The 22,360-nt window shown below is 40.4% G+C and overlaps 1 protein-coding gene across 1 annotated transcript in view; it reads left to right on the top strand.

Moving 5' to 3' along the window:
* Positions 1–2,874: 2,874 nt before the first annotated feature.
* ELL2 (elongation factor for RNA polymerase II 2) overlaps positions 2,875–22,360 on the top strand; it is an 85,565-nt gene continuing 66,079 nt past the window's right edge. The window contains exon 1 of the mRNA XM_036280484.1: positions 2,875–3,121. Coding sequence (XP_036136377.1) covers positions 2,975–3,121 — 147 coding nt within the window. The 5' untranslated portion in view covers positions 2,875–2,974. The remainder of the gene's footprint in view (positions 3,122–22,360) is intronic.

Here is a 22,360-nt window from a genome sequence, read left to right as displayed (position 1 = left end):
TCTCCCCAATTTCCCTCTAAAACCCAATAAAAGCTGACCTCCCTTGTCTTCATACTTGCCTATGGTTCAACAAATTGCAATTCCTCTGCTATTCTCAAATAAATTCATTTGCTGCTTGAATAACCTTCGCTGTTTAAATTTTGTTTGACAGCTAGTTGCTTTTAAATTAATGGTGTCTCAATTTCCTTATTCATAAAATGAATGGGTTCACTTAGAATGATCATTAAGATCATTTTTAGTTGGCCTTTCCCCATCTATACAACCTCCACTTATCTAGAATCTACTCAGCCCTTGAAAGACATTTAAGTTTTACCACCTCCAAAAACCTCTCCAGACTTTTCCTTTCTTTGAATTTTTGACCTTATCATCATCACCACCCATATTAGCATTTAATAATTCTCTAATTGCTTTGATTTAGTATGTTAGTTCATTTGCCATATCCAACAGAAAATTCCTTTAAATAAAATACCATATCATTTCATTTTTAAAACCCTCTACATCATTTTACACTTAATTGGCATTCACCAATTATTTGTTAATTATTTAAAATGAATAATAATATAGAAAATATCTATAAAATGGCAAGCTTCCCAAAGAGCAACTTTCATCAGCCCTCTTAAAAGGAATCACCCTTGTCAGTATCAAAACTTGCCCATAATATGTACTATGCAATGCTACTAGATTACTATATTACTTTGCATATGGTTGTTTCCTTCCACAGTGGAAAAGCTCAAAAGAGGAAAACTACAAACAATAGCTCACTACAATAATTTATTACCCATTGGAAGATTGTTACCCACTAAATGAGGGCATGGTATAAGAACATTTTTCAACTACAATTAATAAAATCAATTACTAGAAAGTGGCTGCACGTAAGACATTTGAAAACTACAGTGAAAACCACCCTTGATCCTCCCCCACACCGGATGTCATCAGAGGTTCTGAGAAAGAGAAGGCCATAATAAGATACCATGTGGGAGGGGATTTACCCACCTTCACAGGAAAAGCAATGGGATACAGGTTCTACTTGTTCTGGTCAAACTCTTCCCCCTGACAAATAATTAAGGCTTTAGATATGTCAGAGTAAATACTTCCCTATCAAAGTAAACAGACAAGAAAAAAAAATTCAAGTATAAAATTATTTTTTGAATTTTTTGTGTCTGCCTTAATTTCTCTATTCAATTAATTTAAGATCATTAACACCCTAGTAAACTAAATTAACAAGTGTTAATAATGTCTTAACAGCTAGCCAATCCTAGTGGTTTGAAATTAAGTCAATTTTTAAAATGCTCTCCTGTGACGTAACCAACACTTAATACAGGTGCTTCCACTTAACCCATACTCTCTATAAAAGAAGTAGTTCAGTAATTCATATTGTACACAAATAATGCTTGAGAGTCTGCGGACTGAGGAATAGATTTATTCAGGTATGTGAGGGGCGAGGCGGGGAGGAGGGTGTAAATCATGAAAAATTCCCACTTGGACCTTTTTGGAAATTCTAATCTTATCCAATTTAAAAGGACAGGAAATACTGCCTATAAATTTTCCTGGGGAATCCCTGTAAAACGCAACAAGGTTTTACAATCTGAGGGAAACAACAAAAGTTCCAATATTTTTTTAGAAGTAACTTTAAAAAACCGCCTTTCAACATTCTCAAGCACCTTCAGTGGTTTGTTTTTATCTGGTGTCTCTGATCACGCAGTTAATTCACCCTCGGACGGGAAGCCTGTCAGTGTATCCACACACAGCCTCCAGAGGGCTCCTGCTGAGGTCCCTCCTCTAGCCACGCCCCCGCACAGAGCCTCGCGCGGAATGGAAAATATGCCCGGCCTCCGCACGCCCTCACACCCCCATCTTCCCTCGTCAACGTCTGCAGCGTCAACCCCGGCTAGGTTTCCCCACATCTCTGTAAAATAAAATGGACACAATTCAAACAAAACCAGAGAATGAGATTTGTCGATGTTTCTTTTACTTTAGGTGGAGGCTAGTTCTACTCTTCCCGGATCTTTTCAAAGGAGATACCACCCCAGCCAAGAACGCCCCTCCAAGAAAAGGCACACGCAACCCTGACCCCATGGCGAGCTCCAGAGGGAAGGAATACGTTCCTATGGCGTGAGAAAGACCTTGAAGTTCAATTTTCTGTAGCACGATACCCACCACACCAAAGGCATTTAAGCCTTGGGCATGGTATTGTACTTAAGATGTTCCACACACTCTAACACAAACCCAAAGTCTAGGGTAGACTCGCGAATTACAAGTTTAGGGTTAAAAGACTATGAAGGGCGTCCTCCCCAATTCCATCCGCTCAACAGGACTATACTGAGTTTTAAGGAGTAGCTCTCCAGTGACTCCATCTACAGCACCCTCCCTCACACGCACACATCACTCTCCCCGTGACCGTCGGGGGACGACGTCCTTACTCGAACACACATTTGGGGTGAGGGTCCTCCTCTCTCAGGGCCACCAGCTCAGCAAGAGATTCTCCCCTATCTGCCACTACTATCCCGCAAGGGGCAGGGCTCGGACCAGGCTACCTGGACACCCAGTTAGCAGGGGATCCCCCAAGCCCGCCTGGCCAAGCGTGGCGTGTGAGCTAGGACCACCAGACGTGACGTAAGATGTGATTAAGTTAGCGCGTCACTTCGACGTAAACCTCTCTCACCTCATGGACGTCCCGTCCGGAGAGCAAAACTCCGGGGACTTTGGGCTCCGCCCCCGTGAGGGTGGCGGCCAATGAGGGCGTTTCTGCAGGGAACAGGGCCAGTGAGACGAGCTCAGGGCGGGGCCTGGGGCAGGAGGGTGGGGCGGGTGGCGGCGGTGGCTGCCCGAGGTCTGGCTGCGCGCAGTATATGACAGTACGTCAGCAGCGGGATGGCCGTAGCTGTGGCGGCGGCTGCAGAAGCCCGAGCAGCCGCGGCCGCAGTGGAGACTAGAGCCGGAGCGGCGTCGGCGGCGGCACCCCAGGGAGTTTAAGATGGCGGCAGGGGGGGCGGCGGGCCTTCGAGAAGAGCAGCGCTATGGGCTGTCGTGCGGACGGCTGGGGCAGGACAACATCACCGTACTGCATGTGAAGCTCACCGAGACGGCGATCCGGGCGCTCGAGACCTACCAGAGCCACAAGGTGAGCTGGCTGGGCTGGGGGAGGGAGAGGGCGCCCCTCGCTGCCTGGCCGCGCCTGCCCTGCCCCAGGCACCCGTCGCGGGGCTGGCGGGGCCGTGGCTCGCCGCCGCTGCCGTCAGCGCCCGCGGAGGCTGGGCGAGTCAGGGCTGGGCAGGGTCGCAGAAGACGCCGTCCTGGGCCAGCCGGCGCTGGGGCGTTGAGAGGCAGGCGGGCGGGCGGCCCCTGGCGGCGGGGCCGAGGCAACCGCGGCTCTACCTTGGCTGCGCCTCCGCTGCGGGACTTTCCGACGGCGCCTGCGGGTTTCCTGGCTTTTTCTGTCCCAGTGGGGGAGAGAGGTACCAGGGAGACAAGTGAGATAACCACGCTGCTTATGGCTGGGGGTAGGGTGGGGATGGGGGTGGGGGTGGGGGGTGGGCGCAATGTTCCGGTAATGAACCTCTATGGATCCGCCGGCACAAGCCGTCCGCGTTTTGGGGATAACTCATAGGCACAGTGGACTTGCAGAGACCGGGACACAGGCGGTCCGCTTATGGAGGTGGGACACACTTTCTACTCGCAGGGACATAGAGACATAGGCGCTTCGTGTGTGGCAGGGCACACCGTGTACTCACAGAGATGGGGACACAGGCACTTCCCATACGTGGGGGACGCACACCGTGTACTAGCAAAAGCTGGGACACAGGCACTCCGCATACAAGTGGGGAGGGGGGCACACTCGGCCGCTGCGCTCCTAGAGACTTGGGGACACAGGCGATTTGTGTTCCTGAGACCTACCAACACCGCGATCCAGGAAGCTACACACACCCAGATTCGTGGAGGCTTCTCGTACCCGAAAGATGCCCCGCGTCTCGGTACAACCCACAGACATAGACACCTGGAACGAGGGTGAGGGTGGGGGTAGGATATACTGCATCCGGTGTCTCACCCCGCACCGTGTTCGGGAACCAGACCCAGGAATGTACAACTCTAGTACAGAGAAGGCTCATGTAGACAGACGCACATACTCTGCAATTGGAGTACAAACCCAGGAATGGATTATCACGTTAAAACAAAAAAGTGAGGGATAGAGAGCCACAGAAGAGAGACACTGCAACCAGGGCGCGTGGGGAAGCCCTTTATGGACATGTGTGGATGAGGGAGGCTCGAATGGATACATTGCATAAGGGGAGGTATGTACCATATGGGGAGGGGTAACATTTACTCCCAAGAGGAGAGACATATAGAACTCACAGCATCCTGACAAACAGCCCAGTCTATACCAAGGAAACATGCTCTAATTAACTGATCTCATAAAACAGGCACAGAGGGACACTCAGATGCAGACTCGGTTATTCAGATAAAAGTGGAGATTTAACATCTGTTGAGCTCCCACTAGTGCCAGGCACTTTAAATGCATAGAAGGAAGACAAGCAGAGCCACAGAACAGTTGTGAATCCTGGTTCACTGGGAGCATGTGAACCTCTGCCAAGGAAGAGTCAGTCACTGTTCAGAGAGGCCCCCTACATAAACATGCACACATGGGGAGATATTTAGTGGTACACAGCTTGCGAAGAACATGAACTCACACGATAGTGTAGGTGTCAACATCAGGAGAGATAGAGGTGAGCAAGCTCACAGGAGGGCACTCACAGAATTGAGTGGACACATGGATATACACTTCAGGGCACATATGTTACCCTCCAGAGAGGCATATAATGAGACACTCTCAGACTTGGGAGGGGAGGGAAGAGTGCATGCAGAGGGAGAAAGTTACTTTCCTACACACCATGAAATCGCAGGGAAAATGTCTCATGTATGGCTGGGAAGTCATTGTACATCCAGCAGTAGGAATGCAGTGATATATAAGAAATACAATATTGCATGTGTTAGTAGCTACTCCCAGACAGGTGCACCTGCAGGGAAGAGACCAGCACTAGCATAGAACATGGAGGCCCATATGGGGGAAGCCAGATAGGCAGGCTGAGGGACAGAGGCAGACACTAAGAGAAACTCAGCCCTGCAAGATGGAGATAAGATTGCCTGTTCCAAGGAGAGGACATGGGAAGGAATGACAGTGGGAAGAAGGTAGGTCAGGGGATGTAAAGAGAAAAACAGGCTGGAGAGGAAGAAGCCAGCAGGGAGAGGCCAACCTCCAGTCAGAAACAGTCCCAGGGAGCAAAGAAAGACTGACACAGGCATCTCTGGGAACAGTAGATCAACTTTGGGAGAACAACAGGTAAACTGTACAGTTGATTACAGCAAAATTGACAGACACTGTACTCTTGGCAGGGATGAGGTGTTTGAGGAGGCCCATGGGGGAGGGATGGTACCCAGGGAGAGTGAGGTGACAGAGAGGCCCTCGGTGCTCACTGATGTGTATGACCCCTGGGGCCTAGGAAAGGAGTGAGAATGTTAATTCCAGATAGTTAAAAAGTAGGAAGAGACTGGAGAAAAAGAAATGAGAGACTCTTCAGGTGACTGTACATCCTGTTGGTACTACTGCAGGATCCTCTGGCATATTTAGATAAACCTTCCACCAGTGTTTCCTCAGTGCCCTTCCTGGCTCTGGCCAGACCAGGGCTCCTCCATTGGCTTAGTTAACAGTTGCCAGCAGTAGGCTTCATGCTGAGCTTTTATTGTTCAGTAGAAGGATACTTATTTGGTATTTTACACCTTTAACCCTTATCAGAAGTAGGGCTCTTGACTTTAAATTGTAGCTGCTGTTTAGAAATATGTTGCATGTGGTAGGTAGTTGGGAAGAAGTTAGTGGTGGTCAAGCCTATTCTGTCTGGGGGGAAAATGACTCTAATTTCTGACAAAACTGTCCCCATTATTCCTGTGCTAAGATAAGAAAGTACATAATGCTTTACAAGTGGTCTCTAAAGACCACTTTACAAGTGGCCTATGCAAGGTTATGGTTATTACTCCTCCTTTTCTAATGACTTTCGAAGAGCCAGAAATTTCAACAGTTCAATTTCCTAAATCAAGCATCAGAGAGTTATTTTTATCCAGATTATTTTGTCCATTGGATTTTGTATTCTGAAATTATCCACTTGACCTAAAGCTTCAGGGAGGTAAATTCAGGAATTTTAGGAAATTATGATTTAGACAAAACACAAAAGGTCTTTAAGTATAATTGATTAAGTATATGAAATTCTTAGGGTTCATGAAAACAGAATCTTTAATTGGAGACAAGACAAAAAAAACCCTAATTGACCTTCATTATTCAAGTTTTCTATTTTTAGAGAAGAAAAGAATGCTAACTTGGGAACATTTTTAAACAGTGACAAGCCCTGGCCGGTTTGGCTCAGCGGTTAGAGTGTCAGCCTGTGGTCCAGAGAGACCTGGGTTCGGTTCCCGCTAAGGGCATGTACCTCGGTTGCAGTTTGTCCCCGGCCCTGGTTGGATCATGCCATGGCAGCTACTCGATGTGTACCTTTCACATTGATGTTTCTCTTTCTCTCTCTTCCTCCCACTCTATCTGAACAAAAAATGAAAAAATGTCCTCGGGTGAGGATAAAAAGAAAATAAATTTAAAAAATAAACAAACAGTGACGAGTGGGGGAGAGAGACATTGTGAGTGCAGGAATGATAGTTATAGTTGGAATAATTATCTCCTGAAAGTTGTTTTCCAATCAGTTTGAGTACAGAAATAGTTTCAAATTGATTTTATATAAAAAATGTTAACTGGAACATTATTTTTTATAGTTTGCAGAATAAATTTAGACATACTGATATTGATGTTGAGGATATATTGCAAAACTACTTTTTTTAACTATAGATAGATTATTTTGGATGAGGGAACAAATTGCTATAAATAAATAAATAAAATCACAAATTACAACTTGATAGTCATCCTAAATTGATGTCTGTGATTGTGTGGTCTATATAACTTCTACATATTTTAAATGAGCACATATTACTATAATTACATATTTCTCACAAATGTATCCTAAAACTATATTTAAAATTAAAACCTAAAATTCTAACATATATGCTAGCTAAATTTTTCCAATAATGCTGGCTTTATTTTAACATTTGTGTAACTTATTAGTAGTAACAAAAATCTTATCAAAATATTCTGAGGAGATTCTATTCATTGCTGAGCCTGTCAATTTATTTATTTATTTATTTATTTATTTATTTATTTATTTATTTATTTATTTTTGGTACATGCCCCTAGTGGGAACTGAACCTGGAACTCTCTGGTCTGCAACCGCTGAGCCAAACCGGCCAGGGCCTGTCAATTTATTTAAAAAAATGTTTACCTAAAGCTTCAAATGTGGTGGCTCAAATAATATCATGTTTATCTAATTATTACATAAAAAGTTGTGCACAGATGCATTTAGGGTAGGGGCTTGGTTATTCATTCTCTATCTGAAGATCAGAAAGCAGACACCTTTCAGAAGGATTCTGTTAATACATTCTCTTGTCAACTTAAATTATTGGCTTACTTTTCCTGCCTTGATTAGCGTCTTCTAGGAAAATAATAGTGTTTTGAAAGTTTGTACAAATATACTTATATTTAATTTTGCATGAGGAACTCAGTGTCTCTCAGTATTGCTTGATACTGTTATTTTCAATCAAAGCATAAAGTCTTATTTAAACCTCCAATGTAATGTTTTTCATAGTAGCTCACTTTAATGTGTTGGTTGATCTTTTTATTTTATTTTTTTTATTCTCACCCAAGGACATTCTTCCATATTTTGTTAAGATAGAGTGGGAGGGAGGGAGAGAGAGAGAGAGAAACATCGACATGAAAGGGACATATCGAGTGGTTGCCACCAGCACAACCCAGCCAGGGCCGAGGACAAACTGCAACCGAGGTACATGCCCTTAGCGGGAACCGAACCCAGGTCTCTCTGGACCACAGGCCGAAGCTCTAACCGCTGAGCCAAACTGGCCAGGGCATGTTACTTGACCTTTTAAAATCACTGATCTCACAGGTCATGGGGTGATTTCTTTTCCTTAGCCTTTTATTCTGCCAGGAGAACTTTGCATCATTTGATTAATTGTGGTTTAAGGCAGAGAAAAGACTCATACTTTACTTTTTCCTTATCTCTTCCCTTTTTTTGCTGTCCTCAATTGTGTGTGTGTGTGTATGTGTGTGTGTGTGTGTGTTAAATAATCTACCTTATAAATACTACAAAGACCCTGTTCTCCTGAAGGTACCATTCTAGCATCCAGACCTGCCACTGTCATCTGAACATGTTAAGTAAAACAATGAGGTTTGCATTAGCACATTCCTTTTGTTGCACTTTTAAAATATAGCCAGGTTTAATTTAAATAAGTTAATCTTACTGACTTTTAACTAAGACATATATTCTGGACGAACTCTGTCTTAAAATGCTCTTTAATCAAGTAAAGTCAAGTTTGTGCCCATATTGCAGTATGATTGAAAAGTTAATTCAGATGATCAGGTGTTCAGTGCAAAGGTGGGTGCTCCTCCCAGTGAAAAGCAGTAGCCAGACTGACTTAAAAGATAGACAGGGAATCTTGGCACCAGAATTCGAAGGAGAAAGAAAGAATATATGTGAAGGATTAGAACATGTTCAAGAAAAGAATTTTAAAGTAAAGGGGTACAAAATTCCTGGAATGATTTACAGGAAAGCTTACTGAAGGACAAGCACCAGATTTAAGCCTTTCCATTTGTGCTATGGAACTTGTGCTCAAAGCACTTATTAGGTAATTTGTGATAAAGCCAGCAGGGGGAGGAAAATGAGAATTTCAGCTAAACCAATGCTGGGTCATTTTAACAATTCACAGTGACAACAGCAAGGCTCAGGCCTGGCACCAGAGTTTATCACACTTATTTGCCATTTTGAGCCAAACGTATTTGCAGTATTTGAGATGTCCCTAAAATATGACATTTGGGGCATTTCTGCATTTAAGATGAGCTAAGTTAGTTTTAGAGTAAAGAAAACAGCATGTATATAACTCTACATTTGACTCTCCTGCACACCTCTAGCTCCATATGACATTTCCTATGACTTAAACAAAAATCTAGGAAAGCAGGTCTGAAATAGAATACAATAATTTAATGGCCATGTCTCCACAGCCAAATTGAAGCTAAGGAGCACGGCATAACTCAGGTCAAATTTACTAGGAAGAATGGCTCTGCCTTTCTTTTCATTTGCTCTCTCCCTCCCTTCCACTTTATTTACCTATCTATAATTTCTGTTGTGGGATTATGGCTCTTGAGAGCCAGTGTTAAATCTTTAGGAAGAACTGGTTTAAGGTCCACTATTAATACTTTGCCAGCAAAGGCCAAATCTAGCATTTCCTGGCTAGCAGTATAATATAAGATATAAGAGAATCTCATTAATTAGGCTGTATGCTCCTTAAAGATTCATAAATCAAATTAGCACCTTGGACTCTACAGTCAGAGTTTCATAGAGCTAGAGCTAGAGTTTCATAGAGCTTGATTGGTAAACAAATGCCATAGTTTGTTTTCTTTTGGGGGATCCTATGTTATTGGTCTAAAGATCATACTGGGGTCTTAACAGATTTTAGCAAGATTTTAGCAGGCAGAGACTAGATGGAGACCACATTTCCAACAGAGGGAGTGGCACAGGCAAGGAAAGGACAGCAGTAGAAAAGCTAGAGCAGGCTCTGAGAATTGTGTGGTTGACCCTGTTCCTCTTTATCTGGAGGGAAGGAGAAAAATGTAGTTGGATTTAGAGAGGAAAGGCAGATTGGAGCAGGTTGGATATTATTTTGTCAACACTGGGAAGACACTGAGTAGAAATTTAAGGTGATTTGAGCTATGTTTTGGATTATTCTGACCTCAGTGTGCATGATGAATATAAGTTAAATCTGGAAGGATATAGACAAGTTACAAAGAAGTATGTGGTTCAGGCCAGAGATGATTTTGGTCTAAAGTAGATGCTTGTGGGAGGCATTAGAGATGAATAGAATCTATAGAATTTAACAACAGGTTTTAAAGGAATAGGGTTAAATTGAGATTTCTAGCCATCAGCTCTAGGAGGGGTAGGTACCCTTAGTAGTAAAAGGGAAATCAGATGCAGTAGGGAGACTGGGGTGGGGGTGGGGGTGTTCATTTTAATGAACAATCATCTCCTTTGTTTGGTGATTAAGATACTTAGGTTTGATTAGATGTTTTGTATTTGAGAAGTATATTTTGGGTTTAAGGCTAGACTAGAACAATATTATATTGTTTACATGTCTCATATAAACTTATATTTGGATGGAAATATAGGGGATTGGTGATATTTTGGGGGAAATTGGAATTATTATATAGAAGACATTTTGGTTTTGAGCAGGGATTTAAAAAATTTTGTTTGTATATTTATAGACTTCCTTCATTCAATAACCTTCTTTATAAATTGCACTTAAAACCATCATGGAGCACAGATAATATGAAAAGCAAATTTGATTTTAACATGAAGATGAGACCTATGGTTTCTGTCCCTGATGATTATTGAAACGTTAAGTAACTATAATGTACCTGGATGTATTTCAAGCATCATTTTTAAATTATTTCTAAAGGCTTTGAAAGGATCAATGTTTTCACTTTTTCTGTATTACCTGCATTTGTTTTAGCGTGTTTTTTTGTTTTTGTTTTTGTTTTCTTTATTGTTGAATGTATTACAGATGTCCCCCCCTTTTTTCCCCATTGACTCCCTCCTCCCCAATCTCACCCCCCTCCTGCCTTCCCCACACTGTAGTCTGTATCCATTGGTTATGCATACATTCATTGAAGTTCTTTGGTTTATCTCATCCCACCCTCCCACCCCCCTTTCCTTTAAGGTTCATCAGTCTAACAACCAATTTGTACTTCTTAATTCCTTCATCTTTTTCACCCATCTCTTCCAGCTCCTTCCCATCTAGCAAGCAACAAAAAGTTCTCTGTATGAGTCTGTTCCTGTTCTGCTTGCTCATTTGTTTGTAGATTCAGTTGTTGATTGATATGTATTGATTGCCATGTCATTGTTCATATTTTTGTTCTTTTTCAAGAAGACCTTTCAACATTTTATATAATACTGGTTTGGTGGTGATGAACTCCTTTAGCTTTTTCTTGTTTAGGGAACTATATGTCCATCGATTCTAAATGATAGCTTTGCAGGGTAGAGTAATCTTGGTTGTAGGTTGTTACTTTTCATCACCTTAAATATCTCTTGCCATTCCTTTCTGGCCTGCAGAGTTTCTTTAAACAAATCAGTTAACAGTCTTATGGGAGCTCCTTTGTATGTAACGAACTGCTTTTCTCTTGCTGCTTTTAAGATTCTCTCTTTGTCTTTAAACTTTGGCATTTTGATGATGATATGTCTTGGTGTGGACTTCATTGGGTTCATCTTGTTTGGGACTCTCTGTGCTTCCTGGACTTGTATGTCAGTTTCCTTCACCAAGTTAGGGAAGTTTTCTGTCATTATTGTTTCAAATAGGTTTTGAATTTCTTGCTCTCTCTTTTCTTCCGGCACTCCCATGATGCAAATGTTGGCATGCTTGAAGTTGTCCCAGAGGCTCCTTACACTGTCCTCATTTTTTGGATTCTTTTTCTTTTTTGCTGTTCTGATTGGGTGTTTTTTGCTTTCATATATTCTAAATCAATGGTTTGCTTCTTGGCTTTACCTGCTCTACTACTGATTCTCTGTAAGTTATTCTTTATTTCAATTAGTGCATCCTTCATTTCTGACTAGTCCTTTTTTATGTTGATGTTGTCACTAAGTTCCTCGGAGTTCTCTTTAAGTTCCTTGAAGTTCTCACTAAGTTCCTTGAAGTTCTCACTAAGTTCCTTTAGCATCCTTATAACCAGCGTTTGAACTCTGCATCTAATTGATTGCATACCTTCATTTTATTTAGTTCTTTTCCTAGAATTTTGTTCTTTTCTTTCATTTGGTTCATGTTTCTTTGTCCCCTCATTTTGGCTACTTCCCTGTGATTGTTTCTACATATTAGGTGGAGTTGCTATGTCTCCTAGGCTTTGTAGGATCGCCTGTTGTTGTAGGTGTCCTGTAGGAACCAGTGGCACAGCTTTTCTGACCACCCAGCTGGGCCCTCGAGGTGTACCCTTCATGTAGACTATATACCCTTCTATTATAATTGAGTCTTGATTGCTCTTGGCATGTTAATGGGAGGGATATACTCAGGCTGATCAGCTTCAAGGACTGGCTGTGCCCACTGACCGCTGATCTCTGCCTCCCTTGGAGGATCAACTGTGTAGGGGCCCACCACACAGAGCAAGACTTAACTTCAGGAGTGCTCTGGTACCCATTGAGTCGACTCATTGAGTGTGTCACTTATGGAGGTGGTTGGGTGGTAGTGCTTCAATGTGGTCTGAAGCTGTCCACTGGGTGTGCTGGCTCTGGGGCAAGGTCAGCCACTGCCTGTGTTCTACCCGGGGCCTCCTAGCATGGGCTACAAAGTGATCTGCCAGTGGCTGCTTCTTGTGCTGGATTTGGAGGTGCCCAGGAAAAGCCAAGTTGTGAACCAAGGCTGGCTGCTTCTAGTGCCAGGCCTAAGGCCACTTAACAAGAGGTAATGGGCTCACTAAGCCCAGATACTGCTTGTTTGAGAGATTTTAGGAAAATCTGAAATAGGTTCCAAGACAGGCCAATCCTATGGTAAAGCCATTGGAAACAGCTTGGGTGGGCCCAAAGGTTGGGTGGGGCAGGGCCTCAGGGAATCACCAGGGCAAGGCAAACAGTGTGAGCCAGGTTGCTGGAGTCACAGATATGGCAGCTGTTTTCTTCCCCAGGAAAGGGCTCACCAAAGGGTCAAAGGCCTCTGACAGCAAGTCTGTCCTGGATAAAGCTGCCTCTCTAGCTCTGCCCAGATGCCAAACAACTCAGTTCTTCACTGTATGTCTCTGGTGTCTTTCAAACTGCCTCCCCAAGCTGGAGCCTGGAGGGTGCAAGTCTGAGTAAGTCTTTGCTCAGGTCCTTTAAGAGGTACTGCCTGGGGCTCTTGAAGCCTCAGCCTCCCTCAATCTCAATTCCCGCTGGTTTTTACAGCCAGAAGTGATGAGGATTTCTCTTCCTGGCACTGAAACCCTGAGCTGGGTCCCTGGTATGGGACAGGGACCCCTCAGTCCTCAGAGAGGACCTTCCCAGTTGAGGTATCCTCCTGATTTTTATCTGCCACAGGTGGGTGTGGGACCAGCCCCTCCGCCCCTCCTACCAGTCTCCATGTGGCTGCTGCTTTAATTTCGTCATTGTAGGACTTCCATTCAGCTCGATGTCAGGTGGTTCTGAATGATAGTTGTTCTTTAGTTCAGTTTTAATTTTGATATGGTTGTGGGAGGAGGCGAGTACCACATTTACTTATGCTGCCATCTTGACCAGAAGTCCTGTTTTAGTGTTTTTGTTCTTTCTTTTTTGTTTGACAGTTTCATTGTGAAAAATAAAACAAAAGATTATCATGAGTACATAATGCTTTTGTCATACATACACATTGTCATGGACTAGCTATGAATGTGTGGTTCATGGTCCTTGAGATAACCTTAGCTAGAAGACTTCTTCACAGCCATGCTTGAAATTTTTAATAAGATTCACCAAGATACTTTAGGATCTAAATATGTTAGCATATTTTAAAATAACATTTACTTAGTATCATTGCTTTTGGTTTTAATTATTGGAAACCCTGATGCCTCAGAGAACCAGAAAACATATCCTTGTAATAAAAACCCAGGTATCATATCTTGAGGTTTTTTTAAATAAAAGATGAAGTCAGAATCATAACTACCAAATATTCATTTAGCAAATGTTTATTAATCTTCTGACATGTGCCAAATATAGAAATAGACACTGGACATACAAAGATTAATAAGTTATTGATAGTCCCTGCCATCAAGAAAGTGCAGACGTATGGGGGAAAAAGTGCAATAAAGTCTTTTTTCAAGGGGGACATCTAAAAAGAAAATGATTGTGTTTGAGGATGTGCCTGAGAAGCAGTGTCTACTTTTTCACTTCTCATCCTCTGCTCAGCCCACTCCAGTTGGGCTGTCTCTACCACTCTCCTGAGACTGCCTAAAACACTTGTTACCAAGTCCAGGTGTCATCTTTCTGTACCTGTCTTACCTGACCTCAGCAGCATTCCATCCTGTTGACCACTCCTTCCTTTTAGAAATACTATCCTGATTGTCCTCCTGCCTCCCTGCCTATTCACCAGTCTGTTCTGCTGACTAGTCTCTGAATGCTAGAGGTTCCAGGTCCCTTCTCTTTATTCACTCTCCTCAGGTGAGCTTATTTAGTCATATGGATTTAAATGCCACCATTTGTTAATGATTTCCAAATATTATGTCCAACTCTGACCTTCCTCCATCTCCAGGCATTTAACTTCCAACACCTCATCTCCTTATCAAAGTTTAATAGGTATCCCTGATTTAGCAGATCCAAAAACAATTCTTGATTTCACGATTCAAACTTATATTTTTCTGAATGTTTCTCATTTTATTAAGTGGGATTAACTAGTAATCCTTGATTTGTCTCCTCTTTTTTTTTTTTTTTTTTTCTTCACTTCTTTGGTCCATCCAAAAGTCCTATCATTCTTTAATTATCTAATATCTAACTCCATCATCCCCATCACCTAGTAAATGAAGACAAGCTTCTTAGCATAATATATAATCCCTTATATTCAGGCTTCTGCCTTCCTCTCAGACTTTTCTCTCATTAAGTTCCTCATAGCATGTTGTACTCCAATTATAACAATGTTGTTTTGTGTTTCTGCCCATTTTCAATGTGCTGTACACCAGAAATATCTTCCCCCAAACAAGCCTACACAGACATCTGACCCTTGTCTGCTTGACAAATTCCTACTCATCTTTCAAGTCTCACTCACTTCCTCTATAGGGCTGTTCTGATCCTACCTACAGAGATTGGACTGTATCTTTCTTCTCTCATGACACCATATCACTTCATTGTAATTGTTTACATGTGTGTTTCTTCCTTACCCAATTAAATTTTAATTTTTAATTTCACACCATCTGACATTTTGCCTGGCACATAGTATAAGTTCAATAAATGTTTGTAGAATAAAAAATAAAAATAAATATAAAATAAAATCAGACTCCATCAATCATCACCACTCTAGTCCTAGGCATCATTGTCTCTCTTGAGGACCACTGCCATGGACTTCCAGCTGGCCTCCAAGTTCCCACTCTTTCCCCCACAATATATTCTCCATACAGCAACCAGAATGATCTGTTTAAACCAGTCTGATCATGTAGTGTCCTGATTTCAAGCTTTCTGATAGCTCCCTTGTAAAAGTCTTTTTGATGCTTCATTTTAGCAATTTCTAGTATTTTAAAAATAATCTCCATCTTTGAATCCAAGCTTATTTTACTGCTTTCCTTACACTTCTGCTCTAGAGATTATGATCACAGGGAATAAATCTTCATTTATGTTTATAGTCAGATTTGGCATGTAAGCTTGTTTTACAATTATAAAGCCCACATTTTGGAAAGAAATGAGAGGATATTATGATTCAAGTATTGTTGGTTTAAAGGCTTATTCACAGTAACTAACTTTTTAGCTAGTTGTTCAGTTTAGATTTTGGCCTTCTGTGTTCCTTTAAGAGTTATTTGAAATAAAAAGATTTAAGACAACAATAATGTTTTTTAAAATGTGGCCTGCATGAGCTACAGTTTGCCAGAAGCAATCTTTCAAAACAAAGATTGTGTTAAATAGATTGGGTTTGTGACCTCTTCTCATTGGATAGTGTTAAATACATTAAGTTTTTTACCTCTTCTCATTACTGTTTTGGTAATCCCTTTTATATTTTACTCTTTGCTATAATGACCAGAAAGAAATTATTCTTTATTCCATATGCTATTTAATCTGATTCTTCTAAATCTTGAGAAAAGGAGTTTCTCCTACAGGTAAGGTTGGATTGACTCACAAAGCAAAATACTAGATTTTGTGAAGCTTAATGACTTAGGGGGGCATCTAATAAAAGATTGAGTGCACAGAAAGAGACACCTTTTATTAAGACAGCTTTGGATTATCTCTAAATTTTACATTCATGCTGTCATTCTAGCATATTACCAGTTTATGACAAGAGCTGAGTATATTTGATTTCTTCATGATCAACAGCCTGATTGCCTGTGCTGTTTCCTACATTAGCTCTAATTTTCTTTCTTCCTCTTCTCATCTCCTGCCTATATAATTTTTTATTACAATGGTTAAAATATAATGTTTAAATAGTCTGGTTTTTCTATCAGATGTTTTAAAGAACAGAACAAAATGACTTTTTAAATTAAAAAGTCAAAACCACAAGTTATAAAATAGTACCTCTTTTAGGAAAGAAATATAGTCTATCTTATACAAATTGTTTCCCAAATTGTATAAATACTTTTTGCTATTTACTTGCGCAAATTAAAACAAATCCAAGTATCTGATATTTTCCTTAAGCTATAGTGCAAAATCAAAACAAGTGATTTCCCCAAAAGCTCTCAATTCTTATCAGGTTTTAATCTCTAGCTTTCAGATGTTTCACATATAACTATGTTAAGGAGAGGCAAGAGTTCTTAACCCACCCCTTAGCTGTATAAAGGGCGGTTAAGAACACATTCTTCAAGTGAAACAGGCTAGGTAGGATTTGAGTCCCAGGTAACTTGTTAGATATGTAACCTTAGGTAATTCATAGGATGTACCTGAGAAGTGGAAATAATAGTGTCTACCCCACAAGGATGTTCTGAGAATTCTCAGAAGTGATAGTAAAAATGATTATAGTGCCTGACACATTTTAAGCACTTAATAAATAGTGACTAGGTAGCTATAATTGTTTCTTAAAATAATCCCATGTAAAGCAATCACCTTTTGTAGAGAGTCTTCTGGTTTGGGCAAAGTTTCAATATTGTATTTGACTTTGGAATTTGTTTAGAACTGTCTTTATCAAAATTGATAAGGCAGCTTATGTATTCAGATAAATATCAAGTATTTAATAAATACTGGTTGATCGATTTTAAATAATTCAAGAATTCTTAAATTAAGTAATTCAAGAATAATTCAAGAGTCAACTTTGAGTTAAGTCAGAGTTCCACAGTGGGTTCAGAAGGGAATCAGAAGGTGTTTCAAATATATCTCTACCCTTAAGGAATAAAGTTAGAAAAATCTCTATAATGTGTTTCATAGAGAAATCACTTTTTTGGGGGGCCAAAAATGCTATTTCTTATGCTTGTATATTCACAAAAACAATGGTGATTGATAGAGAAAAAATAACCATAGATTTAATTTGTCTGCATGCATAAGTAATATGTAAACAATCAAAAGATGGTTATAACAACTTCTATAGGATGACTTTCTTTTATTTAACTCCAAAGAAACCTGAGCTTTGCTCCTTATCTCTCACTCTACAAGAATTATGTCAGAAATTAGTATTAGTAAATTTAGATTACTTAGTAAATTACATATTACTTTTATAGTCCTGATATATTGCAAGGAATAGTCCCCAAAAATAAATGCACATAGGACAAATTTGTTGTAGTAGAATTGGCTTGTAATGGCGGATGTTAAGAGTATAATCAAACTTTTGAGCATTTTGGTATTGTCTATACTTTTATTTTTGCTTAAGGATGCCCTGTGTTTTCTAAGAGATATAGGAGGTTAATTCTGGGAGCTCTGAAAGCCGTGGAAGGACTTAGATTTTAACAGACCTTTTGAGTGTAAAACATCACCTTTATCAGGTTGTTGAAGCATTTATCCAAAGGAGTTTTCTAGCCAGTTCTAGTCTGCATTGTTTCTTGGCTGGATGAATATGCTAGATCACAATCTTATTTAGATTATAGCTTGACTACTATTCAGTTAAACCCTAGTGTTACTTGATTTTTAAAAGAGCTACTTGAGCCCGGCCAGTGTGGCTCAGTGGTTAAGTGTCTACCCATGCACCAAGAGGTCACTAGTTCAGTTCAGGGCACATGCCCAGGTTGTGGACCAAATCCCCAGTGGGGGGCATGCAGGAGGCAGCCAGTCGATAGTCTCTCTCATCGATGTTTCTCTCTCCCTCTCTCCCCCCCTCCTTTCTTTCTAAAATTAATAGAAAAAAAAATTTTAATAAAAATAATAATAAAAGAGCTACCTGATGTCAATATCTAATTAAAACTGAAAATCAAAAGTTGAAGTCCTATTGAAACTCATCTGTAATAGGAATGTACTTAGTGAGTTAAACATTTTCATAGCATGACATAGCATATTAGGCCACCTGTATTTACATAATCTTTTATTTATTTATTTATTGTTTTAAATGGGATTTTATTGATTTGGGGGGGAGGGGCATCCATTAGCTTCCTCCTGCATGCCCCCTACAGGGGATCAAGCCCACAACCCAGCATGTGCCCTGACTAGGAATCTAACAAATGACCTCTTGATGCATGACACTTAACCTACTCAGCCACACCAGCCAACTGTATTTAAAAAATATACACTAAGTTCAAATTTGTGCAGTTAAACTTAGACTTAAAAACATTTAGATATCCCTGGCCGGTTTGGCTCAGCAGTTAGAGCGTCGGCCTGCAGTCCAGAGAGGCCCGGGTTCGGTTCCTGCTAAGGGCGCGTACCTCGGTTGCAATTTGTCCCTGGCCCTGGTTGGTCGTGCGGGTGGCAGCCACTTGATGTGTCCCTTTCATGTCAATGTTTCTCTCTCTCTCTCTCTCTGTCTCTCTCCTTCTCCCTCTCCCTCCCTCCCACTCTATCTGAACAAAGGGTGGAGGAATGTCCTCGGATGAGGATTAAAAAAAAAAAAAATTAAAAAGAAAACTCATTTAGATAGCAAACTAACATGCTTGAATCATTTGCTTATTTTGACTTTTAGAACTTATTTATAGTAGCTCTCCCATTAACACAGTGGTCAGATGCATGTAAGTGGTATAGAGTTCTAGCTGCCTTTTGCATTTTTAAAAAACATTCAAGAACTATAGCCTAGTTACATCTTATCTAAAATTGGGATTAAGAGCAATAAAGCATTTTAGGTTCTTATATGTATTTTTCTCTTCTAGGTTGTCAGATCTTTTTTTTTTCCCTAGTGCGAACTGAACCCAGGACTCTCTTGTCTGCAGGCCGATGCTCCAACCGCTGAGCCAAAGCGTCCAAGGCTCTTTTTTTTTTCTTTTTAAACTTATCTTTATTGTTGAATAAATTACAGATGTCCCCCCTTGACCCCCCCCACTCCTGTCCCCCTCCTGCCTTCCCCACAGTATTGTCTGTGTCTATTGGTTATGCATATAAGTTCTTTGGTTTTTCTCTTCCCACCCCACCTTCCTCCTTCCCTTTGAGGTTCATCAGTGTTTGTCAGATATCTTAAAGTATTTTTTTAGTAACAGTGATCTTAGTTTGTCCAGTTTGGTTAAGCACCCAAAAACTATTCCATAGATAAGGGTTTTATTATTATTTTCTAAATTTGTTTTATACAATTTTATTTTTAAAAATCTTGTTAATGTACAGGCATTGGTACATTTAAACACAAACTAGGGTTTTATTATTTGTTAATGAAAAATGCTAGCACAAATATTTATATGTGTTCCTTATTATGCATAGTCCTTATATCAGAAAACAAAACCTATTATTTTTTCACCAGGAACTGAACTTTGGAAATTGTAATGATTTTATGAAATTCATTTTCTTTGGAAACAGAATGCCAAAAGAACTGAATGAGCATTTATGAGCTTTGAAATGTTCAGCACTAGGAGGTAACCTTCTAGAGAAGCAAGAAAGTGAAGGGGTTCTGTATTTGAGATTCAGGTGAATTTGTGGTCCAGCTCTGCTAATCACTAGTTTGATGATCCTGAGCAACACACTTTACCTACTGTAGACTCATTTATCTCCTCTTCTGAAATGGGGAATAATGATGTTTTCTTATCACCCAGGGCTGGTTTTAGAAGGCTCATTTAAGACAATGGGTAGAAACATGCTCTGTGCATTACAAAACTATGTGAACAAACATTACCATTTTTGTTGAGGAATCAAGCAGTACAAATAAGACAATAAGCAAATCAGGAGGTTAGGTTCTAAATTCAGTGATAAGGCAAAACGTGGATAAAGTAAAAATTATTCTTAATAGTTCCTAAATTGATATAAAGTATAGTTGTACGGTTTTATCTGTACAACCCTGAATAGTAATCTGTAAGGATATAATATGTATAGTGTGTACCATGTATATAAAGAGAACATAGCCACAAAATTTTATATATGTATATATATTTTAGCTGAGCATAATGTAGATAGATACTTGTAAGTTAAATATGTGCTAGGCTTCTCTTTATCAAAACAGCTAGGAGTAAAACAGCCTGTGAAAAAATACACCCCCAGTATATTAGAATTGTAGACACAGGCTTCTGGAAAAATAGCTAATAGGAGTTAACTCAAAGTGGGCATAGGACAGAATTAGCGAAGTGGTGGCAGCAGTGTTTTGTTTGGCTGAGAAAGATTTAACTTTTAAAAATTTGAATCCTTTCTAGGTTGGGCATTTATTCTTAAGGTGTTCACTATTCCTTGTTGCTCTCACATTTACCTGCCATGTGTTATTAAACATTGAGTTTTTCATTCCTGATATATCCAGAGGAAAGTCTAGCTGACTAAATTAATCTTAAACTTGAAATGTTAAGTGAGTGTAGCATGGATTGGCAAAATGTGTTTGGGAAGGTATGCCAGGTGGAAGAAACAGGAAGGAGGTAGAATAATAGAGAAGAAAACATTCACAGAGCAAACAGACAAAAAGGTTAACATGGCTAAGCCACAGTTTGGAGGAAGTAGAAGATGAAATTGGTTGGTTCTGTACATGGCAGGTCTGTTTTCTATGTGGAAGAGTTTGCTTTCTTTGATGGAACCCACTGCAGGCTGTGTAACATGCTGAGGGTTGTCTGAGAGAGCTTCTGCCAGCTATTTGAATGATGAGCCAGGATTTGGAAGGAGTTGAAGGAAGGAAGGAAGGAAGGCCTTTATCTAGTGGTTGGTGATAGGGGCCTGAAATAGGCAGAGATTGTCAAAGTAGAGACTAAGAGCTTAGTCTGAGGTTTGGGGCTGACTGGGCCATAGATGAAGATGGGGGAGCCCTGCAGCCACCTTTGCCTCATTTTTCTTTGGTGCCTGGTATTCAGACTTTCATCCCGTTTTATCATTCTTTCTTGGGAATGTCAGTCCATTCCACAAACTCGTGTTTGCTACAGATGAAGTCATACTAATTTAGGCCCTTATCACCCGAGTATTTCTAAAGAAAGTATCCCCTGGAGCTGATCTCTGATCTGTCCATCTCCATCTTTCTTACACATGACTGAAAGCTACTTACCCTGAAACACTTCTTTCAGCAACTTGTTCCAAAAATTAGAAGAGCACCCAATTGCTTATCAGGTCAAAGGCCCTGCCTGAGGGGGTAATGGTGGGGATTAGGGTAGGGTTATTTCACAGGGTGATGAGCCTTTTGAAATCCCAGAGGTCTGAAATTGAAATTACTGTTCATCCTATTTACTCTGTAGTGGATAGAAGCTAAAACTGAAGACACATTTTGAGCCCAAGGAAAGATTAGACAGGGATTTCCAGGTCCAATTCTTATCCTTTGTGTAGTGTTTCAAGTATGAAAGAACTCTGTACACACATAGACAATTGCCCTCTGCCCACATTGTACCCATTCCTGTCTCCTTGCTTTTCTGTCCAGGCAGGGCACTTCTCCCTGGATTTTGTCTTTTCTAAATTGCTACCCAAGATCCACCTTTTCACAAGACCTTTGGCTTTCCTAGTATCTCTTCTAACCCATATTCTTCTCTCCTTTTTTGAGAGTTCTTACTATACCTCCTGGTAGTACTTAGCCTAGTATTTAATCATTCTCTAATGATTAAAATGTAGGGTGACCTAACTTCTACAGGAAGAGGGGCTCCCCTGGGCTTTAGCAGACACAATGCCATTAGTTCAGGAAGAAGTTTAGCTATGGAAGGTAGGTTTGGGTATCGTTTTCTGTCTCTAAGGAAATCCTAGCATTAATCTATATGTTATATTTTCATAAAAGACCATGAATTACAATGAATCACTACTAAAAATTATTTTAAAATTTTAATAATTAGCTTTTATTTTCCTTTTTTTAAAAAACCCACTTCTCACACACCGAGAAATGAATTTGTTACAAGCGGTACTTAGAGTCTGCTGATAAGTTCAGAGTTAAATGATCATTTTACGGTGGTAAAATAATGATAACAGTATCTATTAATGTTTTTTCCAAGATGTTTATCCATTTATATAAATAATAATACAACTGTTAATGTTACCATGTGCTTTTATATTCAGATGACCTATACTCATCCTTTCCTTTTTTCTCTTCA

The sequence above is a fragment of the Molossus molossus genome, unplaced genomic scaffold (genome assembly GCF_014108415.1).
Source record: "Molossus molossus isolate mMolMol1 unplaced genomic scaffold, mMolMol1.p scaffold_m16_p_3, whole genome shotgun sequence".
Lineage (NCBI taxonomy): Eukaryota > Metazoa > Chordata > Mammalia > Chiroptera > Molossidae > Molossus > Molossus molossus.
This window is presented reverse-complemented; position numbering and strand designations above follow the sequence as displayed.